The 16,172-nt window shown below is 48.3% G+C and overlaps 1 protein-coding gene across 6 annotated transcripts in view; it reads right to left on the reverse strand.

The window, feature by feature from the left end:
* The window catches only part of ABR (ABR activator of RhoGEF and GTPase), a 185,233-nt gene extending 169,936 nt beyond the window's left edge, over window positions 1-15,297 (reverse strand). For 2 of the 6 annotated variants that reach the window (XM_045487764.1, XM_045487760.1), the window contains exon 1: window positions 14,127-15,293. In XM_045487764.1, the coding sequence (XP_045343720.1) occupies window positions 14,127-15,171 (1,045 nt within the window). In that variant the 5' untranslated portion in view covers window positions 15,172-15,293. Of the gene's footprint in view, window positions 1-14,126 lie in introns of all 6 variants that reach the window. The other 4 variants (XM_045487763.1, XM_045487759.1, XM_045487761.1 and 1 more) reach the window with 4 other exon arrangements.
* Between the last annotated feature and the right edge of the window lie 875 nt (window positions 15,298-16,172).

Raw genomic sequence — 16,172 nt, forward strand, 5'->3', positions numbered from 1 at the left:
TATCAGGGTATGCCTGTGTGACCAGCACCTCATAATAGTCTGTAACCTCAGACCCAAACAGACTTCCTTGGGAATAGATAGCCCATGTATGTCTTTGTAGTCTGCTTTGAGAGAGAGAGAGAGAGAGAACTGCTAAATGGACTCAGACAAGGAAAGACATCAAAGCCTTATGCTGGACCTCTGTGGAGTCTGTCGATACATATATTTTTCTTGCCACTTTTGCTCTGTATCGTCTGTAAAAAATCTTAGCCATGAGTATAATCTGCTATTGAGTTCTACAAAATCCTTCTAGGAAATCACTGAATAAAACGAGGTGAAACAATTTAGCCATTTCTAACACCATTTTTCACATTTTTGAGCCCCACCCTCTGATATATACCTACAATAGCTATAGTTACCACTTGGCCTCAGTGAGAAGGGAACTTAGAGGGGCTTTTTGTGTGTGTTAGCTTTGGTTTTTTAGAGCTTCCTTTTGCATGTTTATTTAGTTTTGAGAGAGAGAAAGAGAGTGTGTGGGCCTGTGATTGGAGAAGGGGCAGAGAGAGAAAGACAGAGGTTCCAAAGCTGGCTTCACGCTGATAGCAGAAAGAGAGACTAATGTGGGGCTTGAACCCAGGAACCATGAGACCATAACCTGAGCCAAAGTCAGATGCTTAACTGAGCCACCCAGGCGCTCCTTTTTGTTTTTTTAAAGATGTCTCATCTCTTTTTGTTTCTTTTTTTAAGTTTTTCTTCATTTATGTTTGAGAGAGAGACAGAGAGAGAGAGGGAGGGATTGGGCACAAGCAGGGGACAGGCAGAGAGAGGGAGAGAGAGAGAATCCTAAGCAGGCTCCACACTGTCAGTGCAGAGCCTGATGGGGGGGGCTCAAACTCACAAACTGTGAGATCATGACCTGAGCCAATATCGAGTCCGATGTTTAATCGACTAAGCCACCCTGGAGCCCCTGTTTTGTTTTGTTTTTTTTTAATACAGGTCTAGGGTTAGGCCTGACATCCTGCATTTGTCTTTTCTTTTTTTTCTTTTCCTTTTCTTTCTTTCTTTCTTTCTTTCTTTCTTTCTTTCTTTCTTTCTTTCTTTTTTTTCTAAGTAGGCTCCATGCCCAAGATGGGTCTTGGACTCATGATCCTGAGATCAAGAATCACATACTCCACTGACTGAGCCAGCCAGTGCCCTGGGAACTTAAAGGTTTTGAGGAAATTACATTGATTTCTTTTATTTTTTGAATTTTTTTTAATGTTTATTTATTTTAGAGACAGACAGAGCACAAGCTGGGGAGGGGCAAAGACAGCAGGAGACAGACTCTGAAGCAGGCTGCAGGCTCTGAGCTGTCAGCACAGAGCCCGACACGGGGATTGAACCCATGAACCATGAAATAAGCCAAAGTTGGACACTTAACCGACTGAGCCACCCAGGCACCCCAGAAAATTACATTGATTTCTGAAGCTCCAAAGAGTCATTCTTCTTTATGAATATAAGCCAGGTGTTTGTATCAGTCAGGATAAACTAAGTGATCCTGCAGTAACAACGAGCACCAAACATTGTAATGGCTTAAAATAACAATGGTTTCTATTTCACTCTAGTACACATCCATTAATGATTGACTGGGAGCTCTGTTCTGTATTGCCCTCCCCCTAGGACTCAGGCTGATTGAATAGTCACCAGCTTAATCATTGTACATTGAAGTACCAAAGAAGGAAAAAGGTCTCATACCAGCATTAAATGCTCTGGTCCAGAAGTTGCATGCATCACTTCCATTCAAACTCACTGGTTAGAACTAGGCAAAGGTTCCTACCCAATTTCAAGGGAACCAGGGATGTAATCCTACCTACCTACCGCAGACATGGTAGTAAGCTGAAGGGCACATGTCAAAATCTCCTCAGGGGCATTTGAAGTTTGAAAATGGATTCAGGAGGAAAAACCCACCACAGCCCTTGAGAATAATGGCTCTAGAATATGTCTTATTAATTGGTCCTACTGACCCCCCCAAAAAAGGGGGGGGAGGAAGAGATGAATATAAAAGCAAAGCGGAAGAGAAGAGAAAAAAGTGAAAGGTCTTTAAGTGCTTAGAGATCCCAAGAGTGTGCCCAGGTAGTCCAAATCCCACAAAATTCTTACTTGAAAAGGCACATTCTTCTTCTTCTTTTTTCTTTAATAAATACAATAATACACCAGCACTGTGCTAGGGGCAGGGAGACTAGACTTTTTAAAAGTGGTCCATTTCTAACACACATACACTTTAAGAGGTTAGAATCCAGTTGGGGAGACAGAGAGGCAAACCTATTTAAACCATATTATATTTGCTCAAATGAGTGTATGTGCAAAGTGCAGGGAAGAACTGTGTGGCTAACACTGGGCTGGTTTTCCAAAGAGCCAATCACAGTCTCCTCTCTTTAACACTCTTTACAACAGAGGCTCAAGGGCTGAAATCCTTGATCTCCCCTCCAGCCCTCCTTGCAGCTAATGACGGCCACATTATGTTGGCCAATAGCATGAAAGCAGCAGTTGCTAGGTAGGGTTTGCTGGGGGGAGCTTTTTAAAGGGACAGCCAGTGTGATCACTAGAGTCCTTTGCACCCTTCTCCCTCTCTGAAACATGAGCACACATCTAGTGATGCAGCAGATTTTTTTTTTTTTTTTAACTATGAAGCAACAAGCAAGAGGGCAAATACCTTTCTCCTAAGTAACAGGGAGAGTCTGGGCCCCTGAGAGTGCTGCTGAGCCATCCCAGAAAGCCTGCCTCTGGAGTTCTTGGGATTGGAGGAAAACAAAGCCCTATGTGGCCAGGTCATTGTATTAGTTTCTGTTGCTGTTAACAAATGATTACAAATTTCATGGCTTAAAACAACACCAGTTTACCATCTATAGGTGATAAGTCTGACACGGCCTGTCACTGGGCTAAAGTCAAGGTGTTGGCAGGGGCTGGGTTCCTTTCTGGAGGCTCTAGAAGATAATTCATTTCCTTGCCTTTTCCAGCTTCTGGAGGCTGCTCATCCTGCTTGGCTCAAGGTCCCCTTCCCTCCTCTTCAAAGTCAGCAACAGTGGATTGAGTCCTTATCATCTTGTATCACTCCAACCTCTTCTACCTCCTTCTTCCACTTTGAAGACCTTTGTTACTACATTGGGCCCACCTGGATAATCCACGATTCTCTCTCCACGTCAAGGTCCTTAATTTGATCACATTTGCAAGGTTGCTTTTGCTATGTAAGAGAACATACTCCTAGGTTCCAGGGACTGGGACATGGACATCCCTGGGGGACATTATTCTGCGTATCACAGCGTCATTGTGGCACAGTTTTGTCTTACCTGCAGACAAACGCACTCCTGACACCCAGTTCTTGGGTCTACCTAGGAAAGCAGGAGAGGCTTACAGAGGAAGTACCTCCTAGCTGAGACCTGAGGGATGAACAGTAATTTGTCATGTGGACAAATATGGAAAGGGCATTCCAGGAAAGGGGAGCCGCACGTGCAGAGGAATAAGGATGCAGGGTATGTTTGGAAACTACAAGCAACTTAGGATTGCTAGAGCATGAAGTATATGCGTGTGTGGGTGGGGGAGGGCACAGCTGAGGGTGGACCGGATCACAAATGGCTGGGCACATTTGCATCTAAGAAGCTCAGATTTACTTTGAGGGTGGCAGAGAGTCACGGAAGAATGCAAGCAGGGGGTGCATAATTAGTTTTAGGGTGATCCCTTTGGCTTTAATGTGGAAGATAGCTGGGGGCTGAAGCAGAAAGAGTGAGGCTGGAGGCAGAACAATTGGTTAGTGCACTGGTTTAGATCAGGGGCATTGAAATGAAGGTCTGGACCTTCATGAATTGTTTGAGCGGCTCCTATATGCCAGGGCACTGTGACACTCTGGGGCTACCAAGGCAAATAAGACACAGGTCAGAACAAGGATGCCTCTCACCACACCAACCACAACCCCGAGGCAGAAAGGAGGGGTGCTCATGGAACTCAAGTTTGGGATGTTCTGCCCCCTTGCCCCAAGTCTGGGAAGCACTGATGGGGTGAGGTGTGGCCCAGGGGGAATTCAAAAGGGCACCAGGACCATCTCAATGATGGGGAAGCAAATGAAGAAGCAGATGGTCCTTTCCTGTGCATACTTCCCCCAAGCCTGCCCTAGTTATTTTAATATATACAGATTTTTAATGTTTGCTTATTTATTATTTATTTATTTATTTATTTATTTATTTATTTATTTATTTTGAGAGACAGCACAAGCAGGGGAGGGGGAGAGAGAGAGGGAGAGAGAGAATCCCAAGCAGGCTCTACACTATCAGTGCAGAGTCCAATGTGGGCCTTGAACCCATGAACCTCACGATCATGACCTGAGCTGAAATCAAGAATTAGACACTTAACCAACAGAGCCATCCAGGCATGCCTGACCTAGTTATTTTATTTTATAATTTTTTTAAGTTTATTTATTTATTTTGAAAGAGACAGAGAGTGCAAGCAGAGGAGGGGCAGAGAGAGCAGGGCAGAGAGGATCCAAAGCAGGCTCCGTGCTGACAGTAGAGAGCGCGACGCAGGGCTCGAATCCACAAACCATGAGATGACGAACTGAGCCGAAGTCAGACACTTAACTGAATGAGCCACCCAGGTGCCCCTGGCAACAATTTTAAATCGTTGCATGTGGTGAGTTAGAAAAGGAAATGGTGTGGTCAGAGGAGAAGCCTGGACCCAAACACAGTCCCCCCCAATGGAAATGGTCTGGAATTAGATATGAGGGATGGTTGCACAACTTTGCAAATATACTAAAAACCAACCCGTGACTCCATACTTCAAAGGGGTGAGTTTTATACTATGTGAATTATCTCTCCATAAAAGTCATTAATTTTTTCAATAGGAGAAGAAAATAACCCCAGCACTTGGCCCTAAGGGAACCTGGGCTTGTTAGCTAACTGGTCAGAGCCTCGGCTTTCCTCATCTGCAAAATGAGAAGAGTGGTACTTACAGAAGGTAAAGAACAGGAGACTGTGCTGAATATTAATGTGACCATGTAGGTTAAACACTTAACATAGTGCCTTGCAGGTAGTAGTTGCTAAGTATATCCTAGTTCTTTTACTAAGTGCCAATAACATTTTTAAAACAATCATTTTCTCGGCAGCCACAAGATATGACATAAGCTCTAGGCAAGCTCCCTCACACAGTCTTGTCTCAGGCAGACTAGAGCCAGGATCAAACGGGAAGACAGCAACACGAACCGAAGCCCACGCTCCTGCGGAAAGACTGCAGATTTACTCTGGAGCTATGCAGTGCAGAAACCGCGAGAGAGATTTGCGTGGCATAAATACAGCTACACGCAGCAGTGGTAAAGGAAGGTGGGCACAGAGATTTCTGTTTATAATTCTGGTTTGGTATACAAACTAGTCCGGTTTCCAAAACAGCCAAGTCTGCCCCAATACCTGGTCCAGTCCATTGTGGCTACAACGCAGCCCTGAGGTTTAGACATGCCCCATGCCCCAATCTCCTCGCTCTGGCTCCTCAAAACCACAATGAGCCAAAAACAAACCTTATATAACCGTAATTTTCTAGCACAGTACCAAGGCAGGGGATTTATTTTTTCACTGAACATCTCGCTTGTGATATTCCAAAGTCAACCAAGTACTCATCAAGAACCTGCCATGTGCCCAGCCCTGTGGAGGATATTGTGAAGGAGAAAAAGAAGCATAAGCTATGATCCCTGCTCTCAAGGAGCCAGCTAACCTCTGAGTTTGAAAGCTACACTTCACAGTAAACATAGAAAAGGCATTGTGCCTTGCACAGAGCAGTGGTTCAGTCATTATTTGTTCGTTGGGTCAATGAATTAATAGAGGGCACAATAATAAGACAACTGTGTGAGTGTGGGGCTCACTCTAAGAACCACAAGATGGGTTGGAGTAGTTGGAAAAGGCTTGTGCCAGAGGCTGCTAGCTGCCTACTCAATATCAATTCTTCCATTTTTTCTTATAACAGAGACCCTATTTTATTTGAGGTGGCCATATGCCCAGATAAAATACTACATCTCCCAGCCTTCCTTGTAGCTAGAGGTGGCTAATGAGATCTAAACAGAATTTGTTAGGAGAGGCTACCAGGAAAATGCCTTAAAAGGCAGACCAACAGCTGCCACTTAGTCCTTCCTCCCTTTCTTCTAATTCTCATCTGAAATGTGAATGTGATGGCTGGATTTTCAGCAGCTATTTTGGACCATGAGGCAACCTTGAGACAGGAAAGCACAAATAGAAACAAGCCCAAATTCCTGATGATCATGGTAGTCACCATACTCTCCCTGGACTGCTTACTTCTGGCATTCTCTTACTTGAAAGAGAAATACACCTCTATCTTGCTTAAGCTACTTTTTGGGGTTTTGTCATATGCAGCAAACCCCTATCTTAACTAACACAAGATATCATGGAAAAGCCAGGCTTTGAAGGAAGGGTTGGCTTTGTGACTGGGTTTAAGTGGGGGTGAAGGGCATCTCAAAAGCCAGACAGAGCCCACAAAGACACTGGAAGGAATGTGCATTAGCTGAAAGCAAGTGAGTAGAGAGTAAGAAATAGAGAAGCCAGATGACAGTTTTATAGATGCCAGGGACAACAGGGATTAACTGGGGAAGGACCAGCGACCACAAAGGAACAAGAAAGCTTATCTGCCTCCAAAGGAACAAAACACCTGTGACCTGGAGGAAGTAAGAAAGGAGAGACAAGAGGCTTGGGGAACTTCATTACACAAAGAGATAGGAATGTGAGCTGTGGCCTGGACTTAGAACAATGACAACACCACCATCTAAGCTTCATTAAATGCTTATGTGCCCGGCCCTGTGCTAGGTACTCTTCACACACTTACCCCCTTTACACTTCACAAGTCTATGACACAGTCCAATCACCATCACCCACTTTTGGCAGACAAGGAATCCAAGGCTGAGACAGAGTCAGTAACTCATCCAATGTAAGTCTTACAACCCTGCAAGCTGGCTCACATCAAACCCATTTTTCAGATGGGGAACGTGTTTGTACCATTGTTTCAAAGCCGGGGAAATATGTCAAGACCCTGATTTTCAAACATAAAGATCCAGGGCCAAGTATAGAGCCAACTGCTTTGTGAATAGTCTCTTAACCAGAAGAAAAACAAGTAGAGGAAAAGAAAAGTTCTGAGTCTTGGTTGTATTTACTATGTATGTGTAGAGGAGGAAGGGCTCGTTAAACAAACGCACCCACACCCTCTGGCTGGCTGGTAGAGTGCTCCTGAGGTGTAGATAGTGCTAAGATGGTGGGGGGTGGGGTGATGGTGGAGAGAAGCAAGCTCTGAGAAGCCATGTCAACTCCACTTACAAATGAATCACAGCCAACGACCAGCTCATGTGTCTCAGATAGTGTTTTAATATCTCTCTGCAACAGGGAATGGAAAAAAAAAAAAAAAAAATCACTCCATCACAGCTAAGGCTGAAAATTCAACACTTTGAATTAAGTTATTCAGACACATCACTGAGCACAAGGAATTCTTCCCGGAGCAAAAATCTCATTAGTCACTCACGGGAAGGGGAAAAAACCCATCAAGTTACAACGATCTAGGTAACATGAGTACCAAATAGGAAGTGTGTTTCCCATGCAGGTTAAAAATAAAAAGTCTCCTTTGGCAGCCTGGCAGAATCTGACGGCAGGGCCTCCCAAGTACAGAACGGGAGAATTCTACAGTTGGCCCAGGACAGCACTAAGTGCTGGAAGTTAGAGTGCTGTTTTTGTAAGACTGAGTTCAAGGCGGATTCCATCACGAAATGTTTGACTCTGGGTAAATCTCTTTACCTGTCCTGGCCTCAGCACTTTACCTATAAAATGGCAGCAGTAATTTTCACCTGCTGAGATGGATGTGAGGCTAAATGCAATTGTCTACTGCTCTTGTTACCATGACTTTGACAGAACTTATGTCTTTAGAGTTCTCTGCTTAAAATTCTAGGAAAGAAAAGGCCATAGGACAATGGAAAGAGACTTGTCCTGGCTCATAGGTCCAGCCTTGAGGGTCATGAGCGTGTGAGCTTGAGGTTACTTTTAGGTCTCCAGGACTCTGTCTGGAGGGGGCAGGAATAGACCTACTGTGAGATCTCTTCCTGTTCTAGACTCTTGAATGTCACTAAGATTCAGATGAACGGTCCCTATTCATTTCAGGATTTACAAAGTTGTTTTTTTTTTTTTTAATGTTTATTTATTTTTGAGAGAGAGAGAGGGAGGCTGAGTGTAAGTGAGGGAGGGAGAGAGACAGAGAGACAGAATCCAAAGCAGACTCCAGGCTCTGAGCTGTCAGCACAGAGCCCCACGCGGGGCTCAAACTTACGAACTGTGAGATCACGACCTGAGCCAAAGTCAGACGCTTAATGGACTGAGCCACCCAGGTGCCTCAGGATTTACTAAGTTCTGCTGGAAAGCTGTTTCTTTATCTAAAAATGTATGTTTCTACCCTTGGAGCCAAAGAGTCAGTGAGAACCTTAAAAGCAGGTCACCGACTTTTGCAGTCTTGACCCTTAACACAGACTTGGCATGAAGTAAGACCTTGATAAACTCTTGTTAGGTTGGAAGAGATTAATGAACAAATGAATGAATTTCAAGGGCCTGCCAAATAGAGACTGCCTGCCCTCCACCGGGCAAAGTTTAGTGCAAGGAGAAAATGCTGCCAATTTAAAATATTAATGATATTTACTTCGTCATCTGAACTACAACCAGAATATCGGGTGAATAGTTTCTGCCAGTCAAAAGGATGACTGACTCCGAAAAGCCACCTTTGGGCTTTGCTAGAAGAGTATGCTTTGGTCCACAAAGAGTGCGCGTGTGGTACAGGGGATGCCACAGGCTATGGAAGGGATGCATAAGGCCCGAGAAGGAAATGTCACCCAACCTCTGTGGCAGGAATGGCACAGAAGCAAGGCAACCCAAAAGGGAAAATACCAGGGCTCTGCATGTGGGCACGCAGTTGTGTCCACCCAAGAGTGCCCAGCTGAAGAGAGGAGATCTAAATCCAGCAGGGGGTCTGCTCACCTGTGAGGCCGAGTCCACTCAGGAGCCCCAAGGGTGGGCAGCAGCCCTGTTGGTCGACCCCAGCAGCAGATGGCCCCCCCCCCTCCCATGGGGTCTGCTGGGGATTTTCGTGATACAGGAAATGGTAATAATGTACACGGACATGTGTATGCACTTAATGGTCACTGTGTGCCAGGTGCTTTGCTAAAGTCTTCAAATATCTTATTGTATTTAATTTTCATAACTACCCTGAGAGGTAGGTGCTATTATTGAGGCAGTATAGCTTGGTGTTTGTTTGAAAGCAAGGACTCAGGACTCAGACTGCTTAGATTCAAATCCCAAGTGTCACTTACAAGCTGAGTGACCTTAGTCAGGGCTATTGAAGCTCTCTGAGCCTTATGATTCTCATATGTAAAATGGAAATAATAATCCTGCCTGTCTTATGAAGCTGTTGTGAGGCACAGATGAGTAAGTACATTTAAAATGCTTACAATAGGTACTGGCACAAAGTAAGCCCTCAGTAAGTGTTAGCTATCCTTGTCTTTGCTAATAGAGACTAACGCGGCTTCTCCATGGCCTCACAACTGCTGAGGGGCAGAGTCGGGGCACACAGGTCTGTCTTCAGAGCACACTGGACCCAACACGAGTAATTCTAGTAATTCTACAGCCCTCACCCCATCCACACCACCACCCTGATGCATGTCACCATGGCCTGGTCTTCCTCAGCACCAACCCAGGCTACAAGGTGCTAAAAGGAATATACTCAAAGAACTGGCATTCTAACTTAAACTCTGGTTTGGCTACTATGTGTAGAAATAGACCCATATGTGTCTTTGTATGGGAATCTGCCTCTCATTTAAGAGAAAATGGTCCTTTTCCAAGGAGAGGGGCATCTCTGCCTCTCTGACTCTCATGTGGCACTGTCTCCTTAAGACCTCCAGACTGAATGGCCTGATAAAACCCAAACTTCAATTAAGGATCTCAGAATACAAATAATGGGCATAACTGCTGGTGGAGAAGAAGAAACATGAGGGCCAGTCCAGCAAGAGAGCTTCATGAGCAAGACACTGCCCTGGGTCCTGCCCTCCTCTTGGAAGGTTCTAGAAAGAGCCAGAGCCTTGCTAGGAAAAGTACATGCATCACAGAAAACCAAACCATCTGTGATTCCTATCTGGGAATGAGAGAATCTTTGAAGCATCTCAAAGAAAATGACCTGTAGTCATGGTTAGCCAACACTGTGAGTGCCTACCATGTGTCAAGACATGTTCAAAGCCCTTTAGAAACAAAATCCCATTTATTCCTCATATCAACAGTATGATATAAGCAGTGTTTATCAGTCCCATTTCACAGATGTGGAAACTGAGACACAGAAAATTCAAATAACTTCTTCCAAGCTCACACAAGTAGTCTAACTTCAAAGCCCATAGTCTTTATCAGTATTTTCAAACCTTTTTGTCCAATTCATGGCAAGAAATACCTTCTACATCAGGATCCAATATACACTCACACATTTATACACAACTGAAACAAAGTTTTAAAACAGAATACTGCTCTCCATTACCATGTGCAATGCACTCCCATGTTTCCTCTTCTATTCAATCCCATTAAAAAATTATATCACCGGGCGCCTGGGTGGCGCAGTCGGTTAAGCGTCCGACTTCAGCCAGGTCACGATCTCGCGGTCCGTGAGTTCGAGCCCCGCGTCGGGCTCTGGGCTGATGGCTCGGAGCCTGGAGCCTGTTTCCGATTCTGTGTCTCCCTCTCTCTCTGCCCCTCCCCCGTTCATGCTCTGTCTCTCTCTGTCCCAAAAATAAATAAACGTTGAAAAAAAAAATTAATTAAAAAAAAAATTATATCACTCAACAAATATTTATGGAACACCTAATATGTGTGAGACACTGTTCTAGGCTTTGGGGCTTGATGTCAGTGGATGAAAGAGATAAAAATCCTTGCCCTCAAGGATGCAGAGAAAGAGGGACACTTTTGTCCTGCTGGTAGGAATGCAAACGGTGCAGCCACTCTGGAAAACAGTATGGAGGTTCCTCAAAAACTTAATAATAGAACTACCCTACAACTCAGCAATTGCACTACTAGGAATTTATCCAAAGGATACAAAAATGCTGACTCAAAGGAGTACATCGACCCCTTTGTTTATAGCAGCACTATCAACAATAGCCAAAGTATGGAAAGAGCCCAAATGTCCATTGACTGACAAATGCATAAAGAAGATGTGGTACATCTATACAATGGAATGTTAGTCGGCAATGAAAAAGAATGAAATCTTACTATTCGCAACAACGTGGATAGAACTAGAGAGTATTATGCTAAGTGAAATAAGTCAGAGGAAGGTAAAATATATGATTTCACTCATACGTGAAATTTAAGATACAAAACAGATGAATATAGGGGAAGGGAAACAAAAATAAGATAAAAACAGAGAGAGAGAGAGAGAGAGAGAGAGACAAACCATAAGAGACTCTTAAATACAGAGAACAAACTGAGGGCTGCTGGACGGGTGTTGGGTGGGGGATGTCCTAAATGGGGGATGGGCATTAAGGAGGGCACTTGTGAGGAGCACTGGGTGTTGTATGTAAGTGATGAATCACTAAATTCTACTCCTGAAACCATTATTACACTATATGTTAACTAACTTGGATTTAAATTAAAAAAAAAAAAAAAATCCTCCTCTTGGACCTTGCCTTTTACTGGAGAGAGAGTGAAAAAGGTCAATATGCAAAATCGTAGTGTCTGAAGTGGTAATTTGGTGAGTGCTACGGGGAAAACTAAAGCCAGGACAGCCAAGGGTGGACAAGGAAGGCCTCTCGATACTCTCATTCCCCACGACACTGATTTCAGTGGGCTGTCACCCACCGCATGAAAACCCCTGCCCTTAATCCCTCCACTCTAGGGCCTCTCTGTTTGTCTGAAGGCGCTTTCTCCTGCACACGCTTGTGACTGTGCACACGTGCGTATACGTGTACAGGCATGCGTGTACGTGTCCAGCCCCAGGCACTTCCTCAACTGGGGAGGTTTGGGAGGAGGGGCCCCCATACACAGCTGTCCAGGGGTTCCGTCCACAAGCTTGCCCTGCAGAGGGGTCCTGGAACGGGGCCTGAAACACCAGCCAAGCACCACTAGCCGAAGTCCTGAAGTGCCACAGTGTGTGCCCTCCGGCTGGAGTCTTCAATCCAGAGGAAAGAGAATCTTTTAGTCACTGGTCCACCCAGAGGGGGCACCTTTTGTAATTCATTAGGCCAGAAGGAATGCTAATTCCTAATCTGTATCAAGATGCTCTGTGTGCTAGAATGCCCTTAAGGAGAGAGGAGACAGCACACAGAAATAAAAATAACTCCTGGAGAAAATCCAGTGCATTGGCCACACCTGAAGGGGTGATTGATGTGGGTTTCAGGGAAGATGGGACTGGAGCCAGCTCTGAAGCAGCTCTGGGCACTTCGGTAGCCTCTACTGAGTATTTGGAACTTGGCACTAGAGTAAAATCTTCAGACTCTTCCCTTAAGTTAAAGGGACACATAAAAATGTTACTAGCATGGGCAGCAAAAGCATTACCTACGGGAGAAGCAGCCAATCTCTGCTAATGAATAAGTGTAATTGATCACAACTGATGATTTGATGGACCTTCCAAATGTGCTTTTAGCAAAGTGGACAGTTTTTCATTCAAATGCAAACTCACCCAGATAAGATCTAATAATGGAGATTTTGGAACAATCCCAGCACCAGTGATTTCTTTCTCTCCTTCACTGAGCAGGAAGGCATCTTAAGTTCCTGGTTACAGCTTGACCCAAGTAGACATCAATTTATCCTTTCCCCGTGGCTGAGGAGACCCTGACAGCTCCAGGGGCAGCAAAGGGGCAGTCACAGGCCACCTCACATCCCTATCCGTCCTTTCCTCCTTAGCCCCATTACCACTCCCTGACCTATGAGGAGCTGGGTGGCTGAGAGACCCAGACTCAATACATAAATAAGAAATATTTATTGAGTGCTTACCATGTGCAAGGCACCCTATTGGCTGCCACAAGGGCATTCAAAGATTGGCTAGGACAGGGGCGCCTGGGTGGCTCAGTCAGTTGGGCGACCGACTTCGGCCCAGGTCATGATCTCACCGCTGGTGAGTTTGAGCCCCGGGTTGGGCTCTGTGCTGATAGCTTGGAGCCTAGAGCCTGCTTCGGATTCTGTGTCTCCCTCTCTCTCTGTCCCTAACCTACTTGCATTCTGTCTCTGTCTCTCTCAAAAATAAATAAACATTAAAAAAAATTTTTTTAAACAAAATCAAAGATTGGCTAGGACTAGGTGCTGTCCTCCAAATAGAAGGCAACGGCAACTGACAGCCCAAGTGGAGGTCTCAGCTTACTTCAACAAACACTTAATCTTTCCAAGCTTCCGTTTTCTCCTTTGTCAAACGAAGACATTGCATTAGACATGATCTCTGGGCACTAGGCCAGCTCGAAAACTATGATTCTATGCCCTCTCCTTCCCAATCAGGTTCCTAAGAAGCTGACAGATCTAGGAAGGGGGCAGCCAGCAAAGGGAGGGGGTGAGGGGGCAGTGAGGATTATGTACCTTTCCCTGGGTAAGAGGATGTCTCAGTTTGGCCAGAACACACGATGCAGGCTGGAGAAGATGACAGATAATTCAGAAAATTAAATGAGAAATTTAGACTTTCACATCAAGGAATGTGGGGGAAATGGGGAGCCTCTGGAGTTTGTGCAGAGAAAGGTACTATCATGTGGTGGATAGGGATCTGACCAACCCGAGGAGGATGAGTTCGAGAGAGGGAGGGCCGTGATGTTACAGTATCAGAGCATAAAGGTTGAGGCCTGAAGTGAAAGATTCCTCCCGTGGTCTAGCCAATCCACGCATCTAGCACCATTCCATCACCCCCTGCCATCGCCATCCTGCTTATTTTCATAAACTCGCCCAAGGCGAAATGATGTTGCACAATCTTTTTTTTTTTTTTTTTTTTTTTTTTTTTTTTCAGTTCCACAAGTGGTTTCAGGGTAAACAGATAAATTTTATCTCTTTTTCCCAAGCGCCTAAGGTTAAACAGAACCAACGAGGTTTGCCGGAAAGGGGTGCAGGAAGGGGCCAGGAGCCCCCGGGATGCGCGAGGGGTGCGCCTACCTGCAGAGAAGCCGTCCTCGTGGTCCGAGCTGTTGTGGCTGCAGTCACTGCCCCTCTCGGGCGAGCTGTGGCTGGGCGAGTCCCGCTCCGGCACCCGCAGAAACCTCTTGCGCCGCCACGGGGGGAGGTGCTCGCGAGCCCCGCGCGGGGGGTGCTCCTCCGCAGCCAGGGGCGAGCTCCGCCCGTCCTTGGCCTCCGCCTCCAGCTGCTCCAGGTCGCGGCTCCGGCGCTGCTGCCACCGGCCCCCGGGGATCAGGTGCATCCAGCGATGAGGGCTGCCCGCCCGCGCCGGCTTTTCGGCCTCGTCGCGGGTCCCGAGCCGGCAGGGGGGCACGAGCAAGTGGCCGAGGACGAATTTCTCGTTCAAATCCACCATCTCGAAGTCGTGGTCACTGCTGTTGCCCCCATCATCTGCGACCGAGGCGTCCGGCTCGCCCTCCTCGGAGCCCCGCCCCGCGCGGGTCCGGGAGGACAGCTCCTCTCCCTGGGCGCTGGGGACCGTGTCATCGGGGCCGGGCGGCGCGCGGTCCTCCCGGAGTCTGAAGAGGAGGCGAGGGTGCAGCAGCTGCTGGTGGATGGCGGCGGTCAAGCTGCGCACGGCGCCCCCTGCCCCCGCCGCCCCGGGCCAAGTGGGAAGGTCGGGGCACGCGTGACGAGTCCCGGCCTTGGCGGCCACCTCGGGGTCAGGGCGCCAGGAGCCTGGAGGGTCTCCGCCGCCGCCCGCGGCGCCCTCCTCCTCCCGCGGTGGCGGCGCCCGCTCCGGCCCGGCCGGCGCCGGCTCCTCTGCCCAAGCTCCCCCGCTGTCGCCGTCTCCGCCCTCCAGGCGCCCGCAGCCGAGGTCCCGCTTCTCCCCGGCCAGGGCCGTCTGCAGGTAGGAGACTTTGAATTTCTCCTCAGCCAACACCTGTTGCAGCCGCTTCAGGTTGAGTTTGCAGCGCTCCAGCTCCCGCTCCATGTCCAGCACCGAGTCCAGCCGCATGACCGGTGCCTCCTCCCCGGGGAACTCGGCCTGCCAGTGGCGCTCAAAGTCCTGAGGGTCCCACATGGCGGCCGCCCCTTCGGGCCTCCCGGGCCCAGCTCGCCGCGCGCCGCGGGCTGGGGTCGCGCCGGGCTTTTCCGGGAAGCCCGCGCTGGCGCAGTCGCCTGCCCTTCACTTCAGCCCCAGAAGAAAATAAGAGCAAAAAAGAATAATAAAAAAAGTTTTTCCCCTTCCGCCCTCGTGCCTTTTTTTTTTTTTTTTTTCCTTCTTCTGGGTTTCGCCTCCCTGACGTAAGCGGCCACCCACCGCGGAGGCGGGCGTCTGGGGGCCCTGGGCCCGCCCCGGGCAGGACGCGCAGAGCCGGACGTCTGCAGCCCCCGCCGCCCCGCGGGCGCCCCGCGGGCTCGGGCGGCGGGCTCGGGCGGAGGGGGAGGAGCCTCGGTGGCGTCCGGCCGGGTCCCGCTGGCGCGCCTCGGAGCTGAGCGGGCGACCCTCCGAGCCGGCCACACGGTAGGCCCGGCTCCCACCTTCCCCGCCGCCGCCGCGCCGCTCCCGCCGCCGCGCGCTGTCCGCGCGGGCTCCGTGCACCCGAGCGCGGGGCCGCGCGGCCGCGGGGGGCGGGAGCCGCGGTGAGGGAGCGCGCGGGGGCGCCCTGGGCTCCCAGCCAACCTCCCGCCGCCAGGCTCTCCGCAGCCTCGCCTGGCCAGAGTCAGCGCCGCGCCTTGGACCGGGAAGGCAAAGGTGGGGGGAAGGCGATGTGGCGCGGCGACGAGGGCAGGTGTCAAAGGAGCGGTCTGCCGACCGGGGGAGTTATCCTTACCTGGGAGTTACTGAGCGCCCTGCACTAACGTGTCCAAGATCACAGCGCTGTTTAATCCAAAACTGGGGAGTGAACTTTGTTCTTTTGCGAGTCCCTTTAAAGCGTTCTCTCCACTGCTCACTAGAGCTTTTCCTGGGGAGGAATAGGCAAGGGTGACAGCTCCAAGTGGCTCTGCTAGAGGCCCCTGTGACTTCAAAGCTGAGAGTACTCCCGGCTGACTGAATCAAGCCATGGCAGCGGGAGCCTT

This window comes from Leopardus geoffroyi, chromosome E1 (genome assembly GCF_018350155.1).
Source record: "Leopardus geoffroyi isolate Oge1 chromosome E1, O.geoffroyi_Oge1_pat1.0, whole genome shotgun sequence".
Classification (NCBI taxonomy): domain Eukaryota; kingdom Metazoa; phylum Chordata; class Mammalia; order Carnivora; family Felidae; genus Leopardus; species Leopardus geoffroyi.